At 46.4% G+C, this 25843-nt stretch overlaps 1 protein-coding gene across 1 annotated transcript in view; it reads right to left on the reverse strand.

The window, feature by feature from the left end:
- The window catches only part of KYNU (kynureninase), a 236023-nt gene extending 212911 nt beyond the window's left edge, over nucleotides 1-23112 (reverse strand). The window contains exons 1-4 of the mRNA XM_077447753.1: nucleotides 22964-23112; nucleotides 20034-20210; nucleotides 13892-14104; nucleotides 4304-4424 (exon numbers count right to left, since the gene is read on the reverse strand). Of these exons, the coding sequence (XP_077303879.1) occupies nucleotides 4304-4424; nucleotides 13892-14060 (290 nt within the window). The 5' untranslated portion in view covers nucleotides 14061-14104; nucleotides 20034-20210; nucleotides 22964-23112. The remainder of the gene's footprint in view (nucleotides 1-4303; nucleotides 4425-13891; nucleotides 14105-20033; nucleotides 20211-22963) is intronic.
- Between the last annotated feature and the right edge of the window lie 2731 nt (nucleotides 23113-25843).

Consider the following 25843-nt stretch of genomic DNA (forward strand, 5'->3'; position numbering starts at 1 on the left):
TCCGCCGGATAGTCTGATTGTGTGTACGTGGCATTACACTGAACTTCTGCTATGGACACTAACATTCAGTCAAAACCCAGAAAAGTCCCCACATGACTTCAGCATGACAAATCATGCTGAGGTGTGGAACAGCCAATCCTTGCAGAGCAGCAGAAGAAAGGAGTGGGAGGGAATTAAAAAATAATGCATGTCTTAGGCTAGTGCATGAGATATGTAAATCACCTGTCACTCACAGCAAGGGGGAGGATTTGAGGGGAAGTTTTTCTGTTTGTCAAGATATATCTCACTGAACAATAAAAGAGGATTGCTCAGAGCCGGATTAACTCTTTGTGGCAAGACTGGGCTCAAATGATAGGAAATATTATACTCTACATCAGTGTTTCTCAACTCCAGTCCTCAAGGTGCCCCAACAGGTCATGTTTTCAGGATTTCCCTCAGATGGAATGGCTGTGGTAATTACTAAGGCAGTGAAACTGATCAAATCACCTGTGCAAAATAATGGAAAGCCTGAAAACATGACCTGTTGGGGCGCCTTGAGGACTGGAGTTGAGAAACACTGCTTTACATTATGACATAAAAAAAAAAAATCAGGTTTACATCCACTTTAATGTGAAAATACATGAGGGTTTACAACCCCTTTAACTACGTGTCAGCACAAAGATATTTATGGATACATAATGAAATCCAATGCAACAGTGATGGAAATAAATGATACGTGTTCCAAAACATCTCCCCTGAGCCTTTTCCCTGTGCACATTGAGTGAGCAGGCTCCTGGGATTCAAGGCAATGGGATTGATTTGCTGGGAAAGAAATCTCCAGCCATTGGGGCTAGTCTTCCTTCCCCTTCCTTGGCTACTGTATATAAACTAGGGGTAGAACCATCAGTGTAGTTGATGCATGGGATCAGTGAGGACCATGAAAAGCTCCATCAAGTAGTGGTAAGCAAGGAGACCCCCTGATTTGAAGCTTAACTATTTCAGCATATGGGAGTATTTTTGAGGGTATAGCCTATGGCAAATGGAAAGGATGTTAACCACTGGCCGTGAACCTCTGAGGAGGATAGCAGACTTTACTGTGATAGACAGTGGAAAACTTATATTACTCTGTCATTATTTGGACTCTGTAGAGGTATTTCATTAAAATAGAAGTCTCACTTCCATTTTTATGAATGTTTTCTGCTCCCCAAGGGAAAGGTTACATGCATTAGCTATCTAAAGCCTTGTGAGGTTAGACAGGTCACCTCTCCTCCCTTCATGGCGATCCGACAATGCAGCTAGCAAGGAGATGGCTGAAACATTTTAGCTGATAAGCCTGGTTACCCTGCATTCCTGCTGACTTGCTTGTGTTGGGTAACTGCTTGGAGACAAAGAAAAGTGGCATCTATAAAAGCATTTGTCTCTTTGCTAGCTGCATTGTTGGACAGACATTGAGGTAAGAGGGGTACCCTGTCCAATCTTTAAATTAAAGTGAGACTTGTTTAGTTCCGTAAAGAGCCAACAAATTAATATCCCTGACTGGATATTCAATTTTTGAGTGAGCTAGGGTGAATGTGGCGTAGTGAATTCATATACCCTTGTGGGGTTTTGTGTACAGTGATGGGAGGTGTACTTCCCTTCCCCATGGGCCTCAGGGTGCCAGGCAGAGCATAGAGGATTCCCCTGATGCCCTGGACTATAAAAGAGAGAAAAAGAGACTGTCCTGTAGAAGCTTTGTAGATATAGGGGTGAGCAGGGTAAACCACCCTTGGGCTATGAGCTTAGTTGTATTCCCGGATTTTGTAGCCTTTCACAACTTGACAGGTCCTGGGGGTTGCATAGTGGCAATAAGTACCCAAGCTGCATTGGGGAGATAGCACAGATGCCTTGTACTCATGTTTTATAGTAGGTCCCCTAGAGCAAAATCTGGTTTATCAACTGCTGCTACGTGCACTACATGCGTAGGTGTAGGCAGGTGCAGTCCATACTCCCCACTGTAAGTGGTGCTCAAACAAAGTGGCATTGTAGAAGGGGGAAGGAAGTCACAGAGGAACTTGGTTCCTCTGTGACTTCCTGCAGTCACCAGGGGGGGAACAGCTGTTCGATTGGACACTGGAACCCCATGTTACCTTGGCGACCATCTTGGGTCAGGACAGTGTCTATTTAATGCTCTGTCTTCTGGGTTTTGCCACGCATTGTGCAAGTGGCTAGAGTAAGGACAGGCTAGGTAAGGGCAGTGAAAGGAAAAGATTTCTGAGGAGTAGGGAAAGTGCAGGGACTACCCTTTCTCCTCCTAGGAAGCCTCTCATTTGGGTGAGGACCATCCAAGTCCCACTCCTCAAGACAGAGGCTGTCTACATTATTTCAAGAGATGATCTTTTGCTACTGTTTTTAAGTGGCTCCGGTTGGCTATCCTACCTACCAAACCTGATTGTATATAGTTAAGACTTTAATATACTGATCTCAACCACCTTGGCCTTTCAGTGTTTTCTTTGCCCCAGGCTCACCACACTGCACTCTATGCACTTAGGCAGGGCCGTCTTTAATATTGATTGGACCCGGGGCAAACATTTTCTTGCCCCCCCCTCCCCCCCCCCCCCCCCCCCCATGCAATCATGCAATTTCGCTCTCCACCTTCTCTGAGACATACAATAAATAGCAGCTAACTTAAAATCAGTTTACTGTATCAGCTTAGGCAGCGATTGGTTGCCAGAGGTTACAGCATATCATTACTACTTACTGACTGGGCTCACTGATTAGTTGCTAGAGGTTATAGCACATGATTTCTGCTTGCTGATTGGTTGCTAGAGATTACTGTACAGTAATACGGCTCACTGGTTGCTATAGGTTACAGCACATCTTCTCCTCACTGCAGGGGGGCATGATATATATGAATGTCACCTCTATTCACATATCAGTGCTGCTGGACTCAGTTATTTACAGATGAATGTTGCCGCTATTTACATATGAATTGACGGTTATTTACATGTAAACACAGGGTCTGCTGGTGAGTCATCCCTACACAACAATAGGGCAGAGCTGAGCAGCATTAGTAACAGCACTTTACACGGAGATATCGGAACACAGCACAGGACAAAAACTTCAAGGGACAAGGGAATTTAAACTGGAATGGTTGGCAAGTATGAGGCAGCTGCTTTGGGCCCCACAACAATGACAGGGCCCAGGGTAGCTGCCCCTTTTGCCCTGCCTTAAAGATGGCCCTGCACTTAGGGATTACGCCTGCTGCCCTGGACTGTAAGAAAGAGAGAGATTGTCCTGTAGAAGCTTTGTGAACGTTAAGTCTTGGTAAATATATGGGTGAGCCTCGTAACCCACCCTTGGACTGTGAGTTTAGTTGTGGTCCTGGACTTTGTGGCATTTCACAACTTGACAGGCCCCGAAACATGCAGTAGTGGCAATGCTTACCCTAGCTGTATGAAAAAGGTAGCTCAGAAACCTCATGCTCATGTTTTACAATAGGCCCCCTGGAAACAGACCTAGCCTATCAACCACCAATATTGAGCACTACATGCAGGCAGTGGGTTTGCACATACCTAAACATGTTCTACAGTAGGTCCTTGATTTGAGACCTAGCATATCTACTACCAATTAGGGGGTATAGAAGAAAATCTCCCAGGGGCCACAACCAGGTCATGCCCCTAATGCATTTTGCGCTGCCTCTCACAGCTTAATCATGGGGATCAGTGATGGTAAGAGCTCCCTACCAAGCCAGCACTCACAGCAGTAGATACTGAGGACTTGCACCCCTACTAAAGCCCGAGCGGCTCACATACCGGATCTCTTTGCGCCAATAGGGTGGACTACCTATACCTAATATACTGAGAGACTGCCTGATTTCCAATAATTCTGTACACAATTATGTTGCTATTTTCTTGATGAATGTCCCTCTATGAATTTGAATGCATTTTTAAACAAAGTAACACGTGGACCAGAGAAATACTTTGTTATCAAGAGGACCTGTGTAGAGCAAAGTATTGATTTGTTATATATTGCTATTAATGTCAATTCAAATGGAGGCTTTGAAAACTGGAGAATATCCAACATACATCCGATATAAGAAAAGTAAAGGGGGGCGCCATTACTGGCTTCTTTGTAAAAATGCTAATGACGTGGTCGTGTCTGGCTTCAATACTCATGTCCAATTCAGGATCTCTACATACTATACAAAAAGACGTAATTCCCAATCTCTATACTAAGGACAGTTCATCAATGCCAATATACGCAATCCTGTCATGGCAAGGGTACATTGCACACATCAATGTGCGCTAACTCATTGTGTGTTAACCTGCATTTGTCATATACTTACATTTTTGCCCATTTGTCCAATTCTTCATCAATATACTCTTTAACCTTCTTTGGCTGAAGCCCAAGGGACTGGCCACAGAAGTAGATGCAAGCGTCTTCTTCATTAATCAGAGATTTCTCCGCTGCATGAAAAAAGAGCAAGATATAAATTAAATGGTATGCTGCAACAGAACAAATACATGGGGGTCTATTTATAAAGAAACTCCTGTACAAAGGTCGTAAAGGTTAACTGCACTTTTGTGGGGAAAAAAAATTGCAAATACAAATAAATAATAAAGTGTATACAATTACTGCACAACTCATATTGTAATTGAATGTTATTGAAAATTACCTTTTCCTTTTCAATCTCCAGCTCTGTAATTTTCTGTAAAATTCAATATGGCAACCTGGATGTGTTATGTACAAAAGATGGTGTACAGAATGCCCCCCCCCCCCCCCCAAGAAATGCCATTCTTTAGAATAACAGAAAGTAGGAATCTGCAACATAGTTTGTCAAAATCCCTGCATGGTACATAGATCAGCCAGAGGGGGAATATTTTTTTCTTAACAAAATCGGAGTTACTCTTTAACCGCTTAAGGGCTGCCTCACGCCGATATACGTCGGTAGAATGGCACGGCTGGGCACACTTCATGACACTTCATGTGCTGTAGATCATTACAGTGCTCCACACTCCCATTCCCAAACAATTAATATGCTCAGCTCCAGCAGATCCTCCTGTCTTCTCTCCAGAATACAGAGCTCTGCATGTTTGTTTGTTTTTTTGTTTTTTTTGTTTCGTTTTTTTAACCTGAAGCTTTAGTGTCCCTTTAATTTCCAATGTGTCAGCTCCATGTAGTGGTCATAATGTGGTATTTTCCTGATTGAGATATTTCTAAAAAAAAAAAAAAAGCATTATGGCCACTAGATGGAGCTGAAAATCATAGGAAATAAATACACTAGACGCATTATAACTATTTGTGACGGCTGTGTGATGCTTGAGGCTTTCACACAGCTGAATTTTTTTTTATAAATAAACACAACTGAGTATAGTTTAGTCTTTTATGTTTAAACGCTGAACTCCTGGCAGATAAAAAGAAGAGAAAAAAAATGAAATCAATGCATTTAAAAAAGGTTATTAAAGCTCAAGTCCTGTTTTGGTAGCCCTATAATAATGCTTGTTTAGTCTACATGGAATATAATAGACAGAACTAGTACTTTTTTTCTCCATCCCACAGGCCCCCCCCCCCAAAAAAAGGGATGACCAGTCCTCTTAAGCCATTCTTCACCAGCATCATGCACAAAACAAACGCAGGGGTATGCCATTGCACATGAGGGTGGCACAATAGTGGTTAGCACTCTCGCCTAGCAGTAAAAAGGGTCGCTGGAATCCCAACCACGACACAACCTGCCTGGAGTTTGCATGTTCTCCCTGTGCCTGTGTGGGTTTCCTCCGGGTACTCTGGTTTCCTCCAACACTCCAAAGACATGCTGGTAGGTTAATTGGCTTCTGCCTAAATTGGCCCTAGTATATGAATGTGAGTTGGGGACCTTAGATTGTAAGCTCCTTGAGGGTAGGGACTGATGTGAATGTACAATGTATATGTAAAGCGCTGCGTAAATTGACAGCGCTATATAAGTGCCTTAAATAATAATAATGAAGACATTGTGGGCTAGTCACAATTGGGTGGAGAAAAGTGCAAATTGTCAGAGAAACTGGGAATAAAATAAGTATCCCTCTCTGTCATGGGCATGTGCACAGGGTGTGCCAGGGGTGCCTGGGCACACCCTAATCATCTAGTGCACAATAGCATTATTGCTGTGTGTAGCAGCGGGGAAATGGGAATGATCTTCCTTTTACCGGCTCTGCCATAAGAGAAGTGTTTATGCACTTCTCTTTCACTGGTCCAGCAGGGAGATCAATGTGCCAGGGCCATATATATGAACACACACACACACACACGTGTGTTTAAGCTTTGGGGTGCACACCCTAATTCAATAGGCTGTGCACTCCTATGCTCTCTGTTATATACCCACAGTCTAAGCAGGCAGTGGTACCATATCCATGTTCTCATTTACAAATGTACTGTGCTGATACTTCAATAAACATTCCTTCCATAAAAAAAATAATAATAATAATCAGGCAGCGGACTCTTATTATATGGTATAGCCAAAATAAGATTTTTGTCCGATAACTGGAGTTCGGCTTTAAATGCATTTTTAAACACTTGCCGACCGCTGTCGGCATATATATGTTGGCAGAATGGCACAGCTGGGCAAAGTAAGTAGCCTGTACATTACTCTGAAATTCCCGCCGTGCGCGCCTGCCGCAAGCTCCGTGTCCGAGCCGCGATCGTGTCACGGAGCTCAAGAACGGGGAGATGCCGATGAAAACAGGATCTCCCCGTTCTGTCTAATGACAGGACAATTATCGTCTGCTCCCTGTGATCGGGAGCAGCGTTCAGTGTCACGTCACGCACAGCCCATCCCCCAGACAGTTAGAAACACGCCCCAAGGACACACTTAACCCCTCCGCGCATGGTTAACCCCTTCACTGACAGTGACCTTTTTTTGCCAACAGTCCCACAAATGTGACCGACGTGTCCGCCATAATGATGCAGTCACGATAAAAATCGCTGATCGCCGCCATTACTAGTAAAAAAAATATATATATTAATAAAAATGGCATAAAACTATCCCCCTATTTTGTAGACGCTATAACTTTTGCGCAAACCAATCAATAAACGCTTACTGCGATTTTTTTTCCCAAAAATATGTAGAAGAATACGTATCGGCCTAAACTGAGGGAAAAAAATGTTTTTTTATATATTTTTGGGGGATATTTATTATAGCAAAAAGTAAAAAATAATGTGTTGTTTTTTTTCAAAATTGTCACTATTTTTTATTTATAGCGCAAAAAAAAAAAGGATTTAACTTGGGCCAGTTATGTTGAGTAGCAGAGCTGTGTAAATCTCAGGAACGGATGGACACGTTTTCCTTTGTAGACCAGGGAGCTCCCATCTATCATTTTCAATTGTGTATTTTGCCATTTGCCTGGAGTTCAGCTTTAGGTTGTGAAACAATCTATGGCTGCTAATTTTAGTCCCTGTGCTTCACCACTAGTCCAAGTCCATCAATGCCTGTCAGGCTGTGAATACATTTCCCCTGCTATAAATTATTAGGGACTTGTGGATTCACCTCTGGAGTTGTGTGACCTTTGTACATGTTTCTGGTCTCTGAACTCGGTGGTTAATCCTAATGTTCCTTGAAGTACAGCAGGGAGTACATTATCCCATAAATTATAAACAGGCACAGGCCAATCAATGAGAGCTTGCAGGATTTATAAGTGATTCCCTGCTGCATCAGAACGAGCCACATCATACAAGTCTTTTACTAACCGTCTGATTTTTTTTATGAAAAATAAAACAGAATTCAACGCTAACTCAGAAATATTCCATGCAAAAGTATTTGTAGATGAGATATGTTCATTGCCAGATCAGTCCCATATGGTATGTCATCATTAGACAAGAAAAGCAGACACCCAAAGTCAACCTTCTTTGGGGGCTAGAGATTTACCATGTATTTAGAGGGCCTGATCAACAATCAGATTCAAATATTTAAAGTGGGTTTAAATTTGAATGGTAGCAGTGAGAAACTTCTTAGTACTGACATAATGAGACGGCAAGGAGCCTGCACTGTGTGTGTTTGGGGGCCAGTGGTGGGTGTTTCTAGGAGCCTGCGCTGTGTGCGTTTAGGGGCCAGCAGTGGGTGTTTCCAGAAGCCTGCACTGTGTGTGTTTGGGGGCCAGCGGTGGGTGTTTCTAGGAGCCTGCAATGGGTGTGTTTGGGGGCCAGTGGTGGGTGTTTCTAGCAGCCTGCAGTGGGTGTGTTTGGGGACCAGCGGTGGGTGTTTCTAGGAGCCTGCGCTGTGTGCGTTTAGGGGCCAGCAGTGGGTGTTTCCAGGAGCCTGCACTGTGTGTGTTTGGGGGCCAGTGGTGGGTGTTTCTAGCAGCCTGCAGTGGGTGTGTTTGGGGCCAAGCGGTGGGTGTTTCCAGGAGCCTGCACTGTGTGTGTTTAGGGGCCAGCGGTGGGTGTTTCTAGGAGCCTGCGCTGTGTGCGTTTAGGGGCCAGCAGTGGGTGTTTCCAGGAGCCTGCACTGTGTGTGTTTAGGGGCCAGCGGTGGGTGTTTCTAGGAGCCTGCACTGCTTGTGTTTGAGGGCCACCAGTTGGTGTTTCTAGAAGCCTGCACTGTATGAGTTTGAGGGCCAGTGGTGGGTGTTTCTAGGAGCCTGCAGTCGGTGTGTTTGGGGAATAGCAGTAGGTGTATCAGGGAAATAACTTGGATCAAGCTCACCATCTCCCTGCGCAAAGGCACACGCAAATTCGCCATGGTTCGGCGCCTGCACATTCACAGCCCTACTGAGCAGCGTGCGCGCAAGCACATGCATAACGTGAATTCCCTGACCAGCCTATAAAAGGAGCTTTAGCAGACAGACAAGTTGCTGGTTTTTCTCAGCTCACCTGTGTTCCTCTGCTTCCTGTTTACAACTTCCTGTTGTGACCCGGATTGCCTGAAGACTGCACTGATTCTCTCCTGACCTGACCCCTGGCTTGTTTAACTGACTTCCTGCTCTTAGCCTTGCTGGCTCCCGGACTGATACCTGTGTTTGACCCTCGGCCTGCCTCTGGATTAACCTCTGTCTGCTGCATTTAGCCCTGCTGGCTCCCAGACCGATACCTGTGTTTGACCCTCGGCCTGCCTCTGGATTATCCTCTGCACTCAGCCTTGCCGGCTCCTGGACTGATTACTTGTGTCTGACCCTCAGCCTGTTTCTGCACTTTTCTTGCCTGTTTTACAGACTTGCTTGCTACTTACCTTCTGGTCCAGTCCATCCTGCACGATCCCTCTTCCAGACCTTCACACAAGTCAGTTATCCCGCTGGAGGCCTGTGACTCTTGGTGCAACCCACTCCCTGTATCACCTCCAGGGGTGGTGTGCGCTGAGAGCAACAGACACTGATCTCTGCTTCTTGGCCTCGATTAGTACCTCTTTGCTGATGGGTGTGTTTCAGGGCCAGCGGTGGGTGTTTCTAGCAGCCTGCAGTGGGTGTGTTTAAGGGGCAGCGGTGGGTGTTTCTAGGAGCCTGCACTGTGTGTTTTGAGGGCCATAAGTCTTCAGTGGAGGCATTTGGAATTCTGCAGTGTGTGTTTACGCGCAAGCAGTAGGTGTGTTTGGGAGCCTCCAGGGGAAGCATTTGGGATCCTCTATTGGGTGTGTGTTTGGTGGCCATCAGTGGGTGTGTTTAGGGACCAGCAGTAGGTGTGTCTGGAAGCCTGCAGTGAGCGTGGTTGGGGACCAGCAGTGAGCGTGGTTGGGGACCAGCTGTGAGAGTGTTTGAGGACCACCAGTGGGAATGTTTAGGGACCAGCAATGGGAGAGTCTGAAAGCCTGCAGTGGAAACATTTGACATTCTGCAGTATGGGGTTGTGGGACCAGCAGTGGATGTGTTTGGAGGTCTGCAATAGGTATGTTTGTGGGCCTTCAATGAGTTTTTTTGGATGACACCATTGGTTGTGTATAGGGACTTGAAAAGGGGGTGCCTGATAAACTATGATTGGAAATGGTGGCAGAATGCAAATTGTCACATATTATGTACGATTTTGGCACATGGTATTTCAAATAAATTATTGTGCTGTATGTAGTTTATTAGGTGCATAGTTAAGGCTTCATAAAAAGCCCAGTTTTTGAAACTATAAAATTTTTACTGACTTACCTGCTTAAAGGGGGGTTCCACCCTAAAGTGGAACTTCCGCTGATCGGAACCCTCCCCCCTTCCGGTGTCACAATTGGCACCTTTCAGGGGGGAGGGGGGTGCAGATACCTGTCAAAGACAGGTATTTACACCCACTTCCGGGCATAGACTCCCACGGGAGTCTATGTCTCTTCCTGTCCCTGCGCGCTGTCTGCTGGGACACACACAGGTCCCAGAGACAGCGCAGACAATTCCTATTGCGCTGCGCGACTCACGCATGCGCAGTAGGGAACCGGGAAGTGAAGCCGCTTCGCTTCACTTCCTTATTCCCTCACCTAGAATGGTGGCGGCAGCAGCCGAGAGCTGAGTGATCGATCGGTCTCGGCTGCCGGCATCGCTGGACCCCGGGACAGGTGAATGTCCATTTATTAAAAGTCAGCAGCTGCAGTATTTGTAGCTGCTGGCTTTTAATATTTTTTTCCACAGAGCAGTCCCGCTTTATTAATAATTGGACTCAAAACACATTTCTATTCTCTTATAGAGTAGGATCTTGCATCATCATTCTCTTGGTGCAATACCGCACACTTCTATCTCCCTAAACATTGAGAAACTTGTTTTCTGAACTATTATTATTTGGTGCATATTGTATGAGTTTTGTTCAAAATGTTGCATTTAGGAATTTTTTTAGTAACCTAGTCACATCTTACTTTTCAGATCCTTCAACCTCAATTAGAACTAAAGGCAAAAGTTGTTTTTTTTACCAGTTTTGGATAAAGTAAGGGAGGTTATAACACCAGCTAATTTTTTCTTTTTTTTTGCCATCTGTGTCCCTTCACTTCCTGCCCCATAGCCAAAACAGGACGTGAGAGGAAATGCCTCCAAAATTAAGGAATCTCTGGGTGGCACAAGGACTAGTACCCCATTGGAAGATTTTCCCGTTATTACTGTTCTAGCGTCAACCCGAACTTTGGGACTAAAGCCTCATACACACGATAGGACTTTGTACAAACTTTCCCTTGGATTTTTGTACAAAGGGCGTCGGCCCTGAACTTGTATTGCATACACACAGCAGGACTTTTTCAGCCAACTTTCACCAAATCACGTGGTTTTTCTGCTCTTTACCGCCACCTTTGGTCAACTTCTGTATTGTTGTCTGATCTTTTGCATTGGTTCTGAGCATGCCTGTTTGTACTTTGTACAAAAGTCCTATGGTTTTCTGTACACACGATCAGACTTTGCTCTATCGGACTTTTGTTGCCAGAAAGTTTGTCCGTTCGCACAGCCAACAAAAGTCCGATGAAAACCAAAAAAGTTTGTCTGATGGAGCGTACACACGGTCGGATGTTGCTCCAAAACAGCTAATTTGCATGTTTGTTGTCAAAAAGTCTGATCGTGTGTATGGGCCTTTACTTTCACTTTAGATCCTTGGTCATCAACCCTGTCCTCAGGGCCCACTAACAGGCCAGGTTTGCAAGATAACTGAAATACATCACAGGTGATATAATTTGCTGCTCAGTGATTGCAGTATTCTAGTCTGCATCTCCCCAAGGTAATACATAAAACCTGGTCTGTTAGTGGGCCCTGAGGACAGGGTTGATGACCACTGCTTTAGAGGACAAAAGGTAAGCAGGACAAATAAGGAGGGTGAATCTCCTTAATGGGGGCACAAACAGCAGTAAAAACCTACATACAATTGGGTAATATGGCGCACTCTGGATATAACATATATAAGAACATACAAGCAGATTGGGTTGGGACGTGGGGGAGTGGATCAATCAGTTCATTTAAGGGGGAAATTAGTACGTGTGGGGATAAAAGTACAATCAGTTTATGATACACTGTCCATGGAGGGCTGCCAGTTCAGTAGTTTAGAAGGCAAAGAAACTCTGAAATACGGAAGAGGACAGAAGAACAGCGCCCTCCAAGTGCAGTATGCAAACGTATTTTAATAAAATAGAAGGTTATAAAATACACTCACACTCACAAGCTTGTGATAAGGTTAGGCATGTACTGTGTTATCATCCTCTCCGGGTTACGGGTGCAGGAAGGCGTCCAATTCAGTTGTAATAGACGTGTGTCCGCGATCCTAACAATCTTCCGGCTAAAAAGTGGGTACACCACGGAAGCATTGTGTACCCACTTTGTAGCCGGAGCATTGTTAGGATCGTGGACACACGTCTAGTACAACTGGATTGGACGTCTTTCTGCACCCGGAACCCGGAGAGGATGGTAACACAGTACATGCCTAACCTTATCACACCCTTGTGAGTGTATTTTATAACCTTCTATTTTATTAAACTATGTTTGCATACTGCACTTAGAGGGCGCTGTTCTTCTGTCCTCAGCAGTAAAAACCTGACAGTGGTTCTAATCCATCTCTACTTTATCCAAAACTGAAAAAAAATGCGTTTAGTTATACTGTAAATAATTATTTGGTGCACCATAAATATTTTTTTATTCCTAGTGTGTCTAAGAGCCTGCAGGGGATCCACCTGGGAAGCCTGCAGGGGACACGTCTAGGAAGCCTGTAGGGAGCGTGCCCGGGAAGCCTGCAGGAGATGCATTCAGGAAGCTAGCAGGGGGGCGCGTCTGGGAAGCTAGCAGGGGGGCGCGTCTGGGAAGCTAGCAGGGGGGCGCGTCTGGGAAGCTAGCAGGGGGGCGCGTCTGGGAAGCTAGCAGGGGGGCGCGTCTGGGAAGCTAGCAGGGGGGCGCGTCTGGGAAGCTAGCAGGGGGCGCGTCTGGGAAGCTAGCAGGGGGGCGCGTCTGGGAAGCTAGCAGGGGGGCGCGTCTGGGAAGCTAGCAGGGGGGCGCGTCTGGGAAGCTAGCAGGGGGGCGCGTCTGGGAAGCTAGCAGGGTGGCGCGTCTGGGAAGCTAGCAGGGGGGCGCGTCTGGGAAGCTAGCAGGGGGGCGCGTCTGGGAAGCTAGCAGGGGGGCGCGTCTGGGAAGCTAGCAGGGGGGCGCGTCTGGGAAGCTAGCAGGGGGGCGCGTCTGGGAAGCTAGCAGGGGGGCGCGTCTGGGAAGCTAGCAGGGGGCGCGTCTGGGAAGCTAGCAGGGGGCGCGTCTGGGAAGCTAGCAGGGGGGCGCGTCTGGGAAGCTAGCAGGGGGGCGCGTCCGGGAAGCTAGCAGGGGATGCCTCTAAGAAGCCTGCAGGGGACGCGTCCGGGAAGCCTGCAGGGGACGCGTCCGGGAAGCCTGCAGGGGACGCTTCCGAGAAGCCTGCAGGGGGCACGTCCAGGAAGACTGCAGGGGGGCGCTTCCGAGAAGCCTGCAGGGGGGGGGGGGGCGCTTCCGAGAAAGCCTGCAGGGGGGGGGGGGGGGCGCTTCCGAGAAAGCCTGCAGGGGATGCGTTTGGGGGCCTACATTGGGAGTGTTTGAGAACATGTCTCAGTTACAGACAGGTAATAAAATGGGTTTCCTGATCACCAGATTATCAATGAAAGGTATGGGAATGGTTTGGCACCCTACAGGAATATCTGAACAAAACTCTGAAACCCTAAGTTACCAGGTGTGTTCCCTTTCATGGTCAAAGAGTTTAAAAGTGAATGAGCACCTTCTGTGCCCTGTCCGACCCAAGAACATTTATACTTTATGGTTACCCTCTACATATGTACAACTGCTCAGCAGAGCTGCTGACTTGTCCATCTATCATGTTGATGACCATAAGGGTGGGGAATATGCATGCTGGAATCTAATGGGTGGCTTTCTATCACACAGCATGTTCCCTTACATTGAGTTTCTATACACTACTCACAGTTTCAATAGCCTGAGCAAAGTTCTTCTATTTGATTACTTTTCATGTTATGATAAAACAATGCAGGATCAAAGCCAAATGTTCAAAAAAATAAGGGAATTTGTCTTACTTGCTGGCAAATCCTTTTTCGCTGGAATGTAAAAACATTGTTTCAGATGCTTTAATTCATCTTCATTGTCCAAGTGAATAGCCAGTTTCTCATCAACTATGCTGCAGCCGAGCTCAGATGCCAACTTTTCCAATGTGGTTATGGGTGACGTATGAGGAGATGAATTCATGGTGATGGAGAGAGATTAGCTGTACTGAGGAACACTAACCAGACCTGAAATGAAGACAATGTCCACAAAAATATGTATCAAAAGATATTAAAAATTTTACTTTCTGGCAGAAAGGAGCAATAATGCCTGTGCTTGAATGTCAACTTCTATTCTATTTGAAAAAAAAAAATGGCATAACTCTTCCCAGACAGCTTTTCCAATTTTCGAAGTCAAGTGGCTATTGGAAGATAAGTAATGGTGTTTTGCACATTAATTTCAGTAGAGTGCGTAGTCAGACAGTAGGTTCTGTTTATAAAATATTTGCCGGACAAATGTTGAAAGCATTCACCCAGGTGTAAAGAATTTTCAATTTTTTTTGTCTAATAGGTTTATTTTCAATGATTGTCAGCTCCATCTAGTGGCCATTATGTGGTATTTCCCTGATTGAGGTAGTTCAGGAGGGCACAACATGGAACTGATAATCATAGGAAATAAACCTATTAGACAAAATACAGGGATTTTTTATTTTTTATTTACAGATGGGCAATGCTTTTGACATCTGTTCAACAATTTTTAATTAATTTTGGCTGATAGCTGATCACATGGTAAGGGGCCTGGACAATAAATGCACATATTTTTACAGAAATTAAAATTCAAATTGATCGTTTTTTTTTTCCCCCTAAGAGCCCGCAAATGCATTGCACTTCTGATAAGTGGATCAAAAAATGCCCCGAATGTGTCCCCCTACAGCCCCGAGTGTCAGCTCTGCAGGATAGGCGAGAGCGCCGGGACCAATCTGATCCTGAGAGTGGCCGAGGTGGCCAAGTGCGGCCGAGTGCCAGAGCAGGTCCCGCCTTCTGGAGCCTGCACGTCTATGATGGATGTCCCACTGGTCCAATGCCGGGACAGCGGGACGTGTGACGTCCATAATAGGCGCAGTTGGCTCCAGAAGGCGGGAATTACAAAGAGGCTGCCTCACCACATCCCCACTTGGCGCTTGGGCAAGCCACTCTCCTCTCCTCTGCGGCTCCTCCTCTGAGGACTGGCTGCTGTGACACCACGGCTCAGACAGGTCAGTGTATGTAAATGTTAGTGTGTATGTTAGGTCAGTCAGTCAGTGTAGGTAGGTCACTGTAGGTAAGTCAGGCAAGTCAGTGTAGGTAGGTCACTACCATTAGTGTATGTAGGTCAGGGCAGGTGAGTGTAGGTAGGTCACTGCCGCCAGTGTAGGTAGGTTAGTGTATGTAAGTCACTACCGTCAGTGTTACGACCCAGCCAAAAAAACCTGCGTCGCGTACCACACTACCCCCCCCCCCCCCCTCGTTTCCGGCTTGGAATCTGGGCTGAAGCCCCTGGTCCTTTTGCCACCTAGCAACGCCCCTGCTGCAGTGGTAGTTTCTTCATTCATAGATCTATGTGAAGAAATGACGCAACAGTGTGGGCAGATCCCTGCACAAGCGCACTGATTTTAAAATGTGACAGTGAGTGTGGGAGATGGACCCCCCCACCACACTGTCAATGGGGTGGGGGATTGGGAGTTCAGGGGAAGGTTTTGGAGCATGTTTCAAGTTAAACCCTAAGACTGCTTTCACACTAAGGCAGTTTTCAGGCGTTTTAGCAATAAAAATAGCACCTATAAAGTGCCTGAAAACTGGCTCTTATGCCTCCCCAGTGTGAAGCCTGAGTGCTTTCACGTTGGGGCGGTGCGCTTGCGGGACAGGAAAAAATGTCCTGTAAGCAGCATATTTGGGGCGATATGAATGGAATGAATGGGCAGTACTAAAACTAGTGGCGCTTTACCACTAATGGACCCGCAGCCCCAGTATGAAAGCAGCCTAAATATGGGTGTAACATTCTCCAAAAGGTGAACTTAAGCCTAGAACACAAGGCTAGGTAATTTTTTGTTCAACCGAGTGGGCTAAACGAAAATAAAAACAGCTCAGGTCAGAACCACTGTACTAACAATCCGATGTTAGTAAGTACAGCAACCCCCCCCCCTGCTGTTCTATAGTGTTCTGACAGGAGGATAGCTCCCACCAGAACATTCTGGTCAGCACTCTGTCATTGGTTGAGAGCACTGATTTAGAGCCGATCGGCAGACCTTTTTCAGTCATGCTCCTTTGACAGAAGCTGGCCGAACAGTCGGCTTCCGTCAGACCGGCAGCAGAACATATGGGCTGAATGTTGGCCGGTTTCTATTCAACCAGCAGATGTTGTTTCGACATTCAGCCCGTGTATACGGGGTAGACATGTGCATGACGAAAAATTTGTTTTGATTCGTTAATCTAGTTATTTTGTTTAGTTAAATTTTGGTTGATTAGTTCAATTCGTTTTCGGAATTTGTTTTTGGAATTTGTAATTTTTTTAATTTACTGATTTTTCCGATTCTAAACTATCAAATCGATAAATTTTCTAATCGGTCTAAACGAAAATGTTATATTTTCGATTCTAATGCAGCAAAGTGAACAAACAAAAAAATCTTCATCAAAGGATTACAATGACTCTTTAACCACTTCCCGACCGCCGCACGACGATGTACGTCAACAGAATGGCACGGGCAGGCATAAGGGCTTACATGTACGTCCTTGCCTTCCCGCGGGACGGGGGCCCGATCGGGCCCCCGCCCGGTGCCTGCGGCGGTCGGTATTCGTTCGGGAGCGATCCCGGATGAGGGGACGGCCATTCATTCATGGCCACCCCCTCGCGATCGCTCCCGACGAATAGAAATCCTTCGTCACATCACTTCCTCTCCTGTAATGTAAACACAGGAGAGGAAGTGATGTAATCTCTCCTCCGTGTCGGTATTTTTCGTTCCGACACCGAGGAGAGAGGATCGGTGAGTTGCACCAACACGACACTACACAGTAGAACATGCCAGGCACACTCACACCCCCCGATCACCCCCCCAATTACCCCTGCCCCCCAGTCACAGTGACACCAATGTAATTTTTTTTTTTTTTTGCATTGGTGTCATTTGTGACTGTAATAACTGTTAGGGCAGTTAGGGTTAGCCCCCTTTAGTTCTAATGTACCCCCCTAACCCCCCCAATAAAGGTCTAACCCCGTGATCACCCCCCGTCACCAGTGTCACTAAGGCTGGGTTCACATTGCAGCGGTTTATGAGAACGAATGTGATTCGCACCGCACTGCAGTGCAAATCACATCCGATCTCTGTGTGATTCGAGTTCAGCCATACAGATAGTATGGCTGAATTCGCATCGCACCCGCGCACCCGCCGCAAATTCGCACGGGACCCTTTTTTTGGCCCGCAGCAGAATCTGATCACATGGGTGTTCACACCATGCGATCCGAGTTTGCAGATCGCACTGCGATATGCGAACTGATCTGGGGGTGTCATTAACATTTCACTGACACTCCCAGCAGTTCGCATAGGGCAGTGTGAACTGCCGCCGGGAGGCATGTGATGCGGGAACCCGCCGCGGATTTGTGGCGTTCCCGCATCGCTCCAGTGTGAACCCAGCCTAATAAGCGATCGTTTTTCTGATCGCTGTATTAGTGTCACAGGTGACGCTAGTTAGGCAGGTAGGTATTTAGGTTCGCCGCAGCTTTTTATAGCGCCAGGGACCCCCATATACTACCGCATAAAGCCCCCTGATTGCCCCCTAGTTAACCCTTTCACCAGTGATCACCATATAACTGTTACAGGTGACGCTGGTTGGTTAGTTAGTTATTTTTTTATAGTTTCAGGGCACCCGCCATTTATTACCTAATAAATGTTTAACCCCTGATCACCCGGCGGGTGTCATTTGTGACTGTAATAACTGTTAGGGCAGTTAGGGTTAGCCCCCTTTAGTTCTAAGGTACCCCCCTAACCCCCCCAATAAAGGTTTAACCCCGTGATCACCCCCCGTCGCCAGTGTCACTAAGGCTGGGTTCACATTGCAGCGGTTTATGAGAACGGATGTGATTCGCACCGCACTGCAGTGCAAATCACATCCGATATCTGTGCGATTCGAGTTCAGCCATACAGATAGTATGGCTGAATTCGTGTCGCACCCGCCGCAAACTCGCACGGGACCCTTTTTTTGGTCCGCAGCAGAATCGGATCGCATGGGTGTTCACACCATGCGATCCGAGTTTGCAGATCGCACTGCGATATGCGAACTGATCTGGGGGTGTCATTAACATTTCACTGACACTCCCAGCAGTTCGCATAGGGCAGTGTGAACTGCCGCCGGGAGGCATGTGATGCGGGAACCCGCCGCGGATTAGTGGCGTTCCCGCATCGCTCCAGTGTGAACCCAGCCTAATAAGCGATCGTTTTTCTGATCGCTGTATTAGTGTCACAGGTGACGCTAGTTAGGCAGGTAGGTATTTAGGTTCGCCGCAGCTTTTTATAGCGCCAGGGACCCCCATATACTACCACATAAAGCCCCCTGATTGCCCCCTAGTTAACCCTGTCACCAGTGATCACCATATAACTGTTACAGGTGACGCTGGTTGGTTAGTTATTTTTTTATAGTTTCAGGGCACCCGCCATTTATTACCTAGTCTCACTAGTGTACCCCTAAATTTAGGGGTGTCTACTTTACAAAATGGGGTCATTTGGGGGGGGGGGGGGTTTGTGCCATCTTGGCATTTTATGGCCTTCAAAACTGTAACGCCCTTAGAAAGCCTGAAGGCGGTGCTTGGTTTTCGGGGCCCCGTAAGCGGCTAGGCTCCCAAAAAGTCCCACATATGTGGTATCCCCGTACTCAGGAGAAGCAGCAGAATTTATTTTGGGGTGTCATTTCACATATGCCCATGGCATGCGTGAGCAATATATCATTTAGTGACAACTTTGTGTAAAAAAAAAAAAAAAAAAAAATTTTTTTTGTCATTATTCAATCGCTTGAGGCAAAAAAATAAAATATTCAATGGGCTCAACATGCCACTTATCAATTTCCTTAGGGGGTCTACTTTCCAAAATGGGGTCATTTGGGGGGGTTTTGTACTGCCCTGCCATTTTAGCACCTCAAGAAATGAGATAGGCAGTCGTAAACTAAAAGCTGCGTAAATTCCAGAAAACGTACCTTAGTTTGTAGATGTGACAACTTTTGCGCAAACCAATAAATATACAATTATTGACTTTTTTTTTACCAAAGACATGTGGCTGAATACATTTTGGCCTAAATGTATGACTAAAATTGAGTTTATTGGATTTTTCTAATAACAAAAAGTAGAAAATATCATTTTTTTTCAAAATTTGCGGTCTTTTTACGTTTATATCGCAAAAAATAAAAATCGCAAAGGCAATCAAATACCATCAAAAGAAAGCTCTATTTGTGGGAAGAAAAGGATGCAAATTTTGTTTGGGTACAACATTGCATGACCGCGCAATTACCAGTTAAAGCAGCGCAGTGCCCTGATGGGTTTACTTACTCTTTCATTCCCTGCAAAGGCAAAGCACAATGGACTACTGTGCATCACATAGTAGTCCATTATGTGTCACTTACCTGACACAGGAGCCAGCGATGTCACCGCTGTCCCCTGTAGTCCGGCGCATCCATCTTCTCGGTGGGGTCTCGCAGCTCCGCCACTGTCATTCGGCGAAGCCGCGATTACGTCACTCACACGCATGCGCACAGGAGCCGACGCGCACGGCAACTTCGCCATTGACAATGCCATGCTCAGTGCGCCTGTGCGCCGCTGTCTACAGTGCATGCATGCCTGTCTTCGGGCAAATATCTCCTAAACCATATAGGTTTAGGAGATATTTCGAGGACCTACAGGTAAGACTTAATCTAGGCTTACCTGTAGGCCAAAGTGGTTTGTAAGGGTTTACAACCACTTTAACATGGTTTCCTATGGAACACAATCTGTAGTACAAACCTGCAAAATGCAAAAAGCACTAAAAAAAATGCATAGGCGAGAATCCAGCCTAAGGGCGTATCCAGGTATGAGAGCTAAAGTGATTACAATTATAAAAGCAAATGAATGCAATATGGGAGCGTAGCTCAAAATGCAAAACTTGTAGGAATATATAGTACATACCTTAAGATGATGAACTTTCAAGCGTTGTAGAAGATTAGACGAAACACAGGACTTTATAGTGCGGCCAAACAAATCATTTCATTCAGTGTTGTTTAAAGAATGTGCAGTGACTGTCCTGACTGTTTATCACAGCCCTTTACTCAGCAAATAACTTGATGGTAGCAAAGGTTATTCATCCTGGAGGTAAACAATCACTACAGGGTTAGCTTGCTAATAGTAAATACCTGGAGTTTCAACTGTTAATGAAGATCGAAACTGCAAACTCATCCGTTTTAAGTTTGCCTGAATATTTACACATAGATCTATCTGATCTGCAGAGAATTTTGCAATGTTGTAATCCGGCCAATCACAATTTATGAATTACTTGCTTCTCTGCAGAATGGACACATATTCATGCATACTGTATATTTAGGAGGATCAACATATCTTCCATTTGTTGATTTGGCTGGTTTTCAAAATAATTCAGTACCAAACATAGAAACTATATCACAGAGTTACTTAATCTCTCAATATTGATCTATAACCATCGCAACCAAGATATACAGTATCTCACAAAAGTGAGTACACCCCTCACATTTTTGTAAATATTTTATTATATCTTTTCATGTGACAACACTGAAGAAATTACACTTTACTACAATGTAAAGTAGTGAGTGTACAGCTGGTATAACAGTGCAAATTTAAGAAAAATCACATTCCTTAAGGCTCCTTTCACACTGGAGCGGGAGCGGCGTCAGCGGTTTTACCGTAGTTTTAGCGGTGGTATGCGGCCGCTAAAGCTGGCTGTTCACAGGGTGCTGTATCCAAACATATTAATGGAAAGTTGAGTGGAAGAAAAGGAGGAAATGGGGGGGGGGGGGATCTTGGGGGAAAGAGGTTGTTGTTTTTTAATTTTCTTTGCATGTTATTGGGTATTCTTACAGTAGGTGCCGCCGATATTGGCTTCTAGCGGCGAGATTGACACCCTATGAGCTCCGTCGCGGGAGCCAGCGCCGAGCTGGCTCGCATCGGGAAAGGAAAAATGTTTCTTTTCCTTTCCCGATAAGCGACAAGCATCGCTGGCAGGGTTGACACTAGTGCGGGGATCCGAATTGGATTCCCGCCAATACCAGGCACTGTGTTTGGTATGAATCCTAAGGGAGAACTCAACGTCAAATGTAAAAAAAAAACGGCGTGGGTTCCCCCTTGGGAGGCATACCAGGCCCTTAGGTCCGGTAGAGATTTTAAGGGGAATCCCCTTCACCGAAAAAAAACGGCGTGGGGTCCCCCCAAAGATCCATACCAGACCCCTATCCGAGCATGCAGCCCGGCCGCCCAGGAAAGGGGGTGCCCCCCTTCCCCAAGGCACCCCCCATGTTGACAGCCTGGTACTGCTCCGGAGGGGGGGGGCGCTCGCTCGTCCCCACCCCCTTTCCTGGCCGGCCGGGCTGCGTGCAGGGATAGGGGTCTGGTATGGATTTTGGGGGGGACCCCACGCCGTTTTTTCGGTGAAGGGGATTCCCCTTAAAATCCCTACCGGACCTAATGGCCTGGTATGCCCCCAAGAAGGCATGCAGGCTTCTTGGGGAAAATGACATTTTCCTATTGCAGCCAGCGCAACGGTATCGCGCTGGTTAGAGGAGCCTGTCGCCGGGAACCAGCGCGATACTGTCGCGCTGGAAACACAATATCGGCGGCACCTACTGTAGCAAAGAACATTCACTAAGCTCTAGGGAAATGGGCTGAAGTTCATCGTGCAATCATGTGCAAGCAAAAGTACTTTTTATAAAAATAAAAGTTTCTTTGCATGTGATTGGTTATTCTTAGCAAAGTGAATTCTCTAATACCGCGTACACACGACCGGACTTTTCATCGGACTTGGTCCGGCGGACAATCTGACGGACTTTGCAGTTGAGGTCTGCCGGACTTTCAAACGAACAGACTTGGCCACACACAATCACTCCAAAAGTCTGGCGGATTTGAATGTGATGATGTAGAATAAGGAAGTTCATAGCAAACAGCCAATAGCTGCCCTAGCGTCGGCTTTAGTCTGTCGGACTAGCATACATGCGACCAGATTTTTCGACCGAACTCGAGTCCGCCGGAAAGGTTTGAAGCAAGTTTTATTTCTAGGTCCGCTAGACTTTTGGGAAGAAAAAGTCTACTGGAGCCCACACACGATCGAATTGTCTGACGGATTCCAGTCCGCCGGACCAAGTCCGTCAAAAAGTCCGGTTGTGTGTACACGGCATAAGCCTATTTGCCTTTATTAAATCAACCTCACTGTGTTCTAGGTTTGCGGATTGACTGGTCGCCTGATGTTGCCTGGCAATGCCGTTTTGCTCATGGTCTCACAGGTGCTTTTTCCTTTCTATCTGTTTAACCAGGCTGCATTACATAGTTACACCTCCTGCCTTCTCTTCTTTTGTGATAGAGGGATACAAAGAAGCTGAACACAGCATGCGTGCATCATCTATATGTAATTAATGTGAACAAAGAATTTGGTGGGCTGGGAATAGGAAAGCAGCCGAACAATGCATGTGTTGAGCCTTCCAAAAAATAATTAGGGATGACCTTTAAGCATTGGTCACACACAATAAGTCTTTATAATCTCCTATTTCATGATGGACTAAAGAAACGATATTTCCAATTTCATGTGGATTTTAGCCCTTGTTATGGATCGGCCTTTTGTTGCACGTTTGGTATATACCACCACAAAAAGAGCCCGAAAGCCTTTTATATGATTATTATTTTTTTTTTTAGTACATAAACACACATCTAACTGAGAACAGCTACAGTATGTTTCTAAAAAAATATGATGTCCCTGATCTTAGCGTGCCAACATTTTACTTATTGCATTAAAGTGCTACTAAACCCAGTAATAGGAAAATAGTTCAGTGCCCACAGCTTAGAAATCTTCTTTTTACAATAAAATACTGCCACTATAATACCTTTTTGGATGATCTGTATACCACGGTTACGTGATAGACTGCACAGTTTCTTCAGTGCTGAGAATTTAGGAAGTTCAGGCTTTCACTGCAGCCTGTATACACACTCACATGTGTCCATATCATGTGACCTGGCTGTCTATGAGAACAAGAAACTATGCTCTCCAGCATAAAAGACACAACTGAGCATGTGCAGGTCAGCTACTCTGCCTGCCTTAGGTGGCTTTCCCCGGATAGACAGTGCAGGGGGGAGGATCTGTACATACAGGATAAACCAGCCTTTTAACACAATGCTCAAGTTCCACAGTGAGTATAACAAGCATGCTATGCTGCATATACAGACTGATTTTACTGTTGTGGGTTTAGTAACACTTTAATGTGTAGAATCCTTCATAACGGTATTTGTCCCAATGTAAATTACTCACTTAAGGACCGAGCCTCTTTCTGAGAATTGTTGTTTACAAGTTAAAAAGTTTTTTGCTAGAAAATAACTTAGAACCACCAAATGTTATACATTTTTTTTTCTAACTCCCTAGAGAATAAAATGACGGTCGTTGCAATACTTTCTGTCACACCTTATTTACGCAGCGGTCTTACAAGCGCACTTTGAATTAAAACATAAGACAACAGTAAAGTTAGCCCATTTTTTTTTATATTGTGTAAGATAATGTTATGTCGAGTAAATTGATACCCAACATGTCGCGCTTCAAAATTGCGCCCGCTCGTGGAATGGTGACACATTTTTACCCTTAAAAATCTCCTTAGGCGACGTTTAACCACTTCCCGACCGCCGCACGACGATGTACGTCGACAGAATGGCACGGGCAGGCATAAGGGCTTACATGTACGTCCTTGCCTGCCCGCGGGTCGGGGGCCCGATCGGGCCCCCGCCCGGTGCCTGGGGCGGTCGGCATTCGTTCGGGAGCGATCCCGGACGAGGGGACGGCCATTCATTCATGGCCACCCCCTCGCGATCGCTCCCGACGAATGAAAATGCTCCGTGACATCACTTCCTCTCCTGTAATGTAAACACAGGAGAGGAAGTGATGTAATCTCTCCTCCGTGTCGGTATTTTTCATTCCGACACCGAGGAGAGCGGATCGGTGAGTTGCACCAACACGACACTACACAGTAGAACATGCCAGGCACACTCACACCCCCCCGATCACCCCCCCAATTACCCCTGCCCCCCAGTCACAGTGACACCAATGTAATTTTATTTTTATTTTTTTGCATTGGTGTCATTTGTGACTGTAATAACTGTTAGGGCAGTTAGGGTTAGCCCCCCTTTAGTTCTAATGTACCCCCCTAACCCCCCCCCGATAAAGGTTTAACCCCGTGATCACCCCCCGTCGCCAGTGTCACTAAGGCTGGGTTCACATTGCAGCGGTTTATGAGAACGAATGTGATTCGCACCGCACTGCAGTGCAAATCACATCCGATCTCTGTGCGATTCGAGTTCAGCCATACAGATAGTATGGCTGAATTCGCATCGCACCCGCCGCACCTGCCGCAAATTCGCACGGGACCCTTTTTTTGGCCCGCAGCAGAATCGGATCGCATGGGTGTTCACACCATGCGATCCGAGTTTGCAGATCGCACTGCGATATGCGAACTGATCTGGGGGTGTCATTAACATTTCACTGACACTCCCAGCAGTTCGCATAGGGCAGTGTGAACTGCTGCCGGGAGGCATGCGATGCGGGAACCCGCCGCGGATTCGTGGCGTTCCCGCATCGCTCCAGTGTGAACCCAGCCTAATAAGCGATCATTTTTCTGATCGCTGTATTAGTGTCACAGGTGACGCTAGTTAGGCAGGTAGGTATTTAGGTTCGCCGCAACTTTTTATAGCACCAGGGACCCCCATATACTACCGCATAAAGCCCCCTGATTGCCCCCTAGTTAACCCTTTCACCAGTGATCACCATATAACTGTTACAGGTGACGCTGGTTGGTTAGTTATTTTTTTATAGTTTCAGGGCACCCGCCATTTATTACCTAATAAAGGTTTAACCCCCTGATCACCCGGCGGGTGTCATTTGTGACTGTAATAACTGTTAGGGCAGTTAGGGTTAGCCCCCTTTAGTTCTAAGGTACCCCCCTAACCTCCCCAATAAAGGTTTAACCCCGTGATCACCCCCCGTCGCCAGTGTCACTAAGGCTGGGTTCACATTGCAGCGGTTTATGAGAACGGATGTGATTCGCACCGCACTGCAGTGCAAATCACATCCGATCTCTGTGCGATTCGAGTTCAGCCATACAGATAGTATGGCTGAATTCGTGTCGCACCCGCCGCACCCGCCGCAAACTCGCACGGGACCCTTTTTTTGGTCCGCAGCAGAATCGGATCGCATGGGTGTTCACACCATGCGATCCGAGTTTGCAGATCGCACTGCGATATGCGAACTGATCTGGGGGTGTCATTAACATTTCACTGACACTCCCAGCAGTTCGCATAGGGCAGTGTGAACTGCCGCGGGGAGGCATGTGATGCGGGAACCCGCCGCGGATTCGTGGCGTTCCCGCATCGCTCCAGTGTGAACCCAGCCTAATAAGCGATCGTTTTTCTGATCGCTGTATTAGTGTCACAGGTGACGCTAGTTAGGCAGGTAGGTATTTAGGTTCGCCGCAGCTTTTTATAGCGCCAGGGACCCCCATATACTACCGCATAAAGCCCCCTGATTGCCCCCTAGTTAACCCTTTCACCAGTGATCACCATATAACTGTTACAGGTGACGCTGGTTGGTTAGTTTTTTTTTATAGTTTCAGGGCACCCGCCATTTATTACCTAGTCTCACTAGTGTACCCCTAAATTTAGGGGTGTCTACTTTCCAAAATGGGGTCATTTGGGGGGGGGGGGTTTGTGCCATCTTGGCATTTTAT

This window comes from Lithobates pipiens, unplaced genomic scaffold, assembly GCF_037356315.1.
Source record: "Lithobates pipiens isolate NorthernLeopardFrog02 unplaced genomic scaffold, aLitPip1_a1.2 Scaffold_22, whole genome shotgun sequence".
In the NCBI taxonomy this organism is placed as follows: domain Eukaryota; kingdom Metazoa; phylum Chordata; class Amphibia; order Anura; family Ranidae; genus Lithobates; species Lithobates pipiens.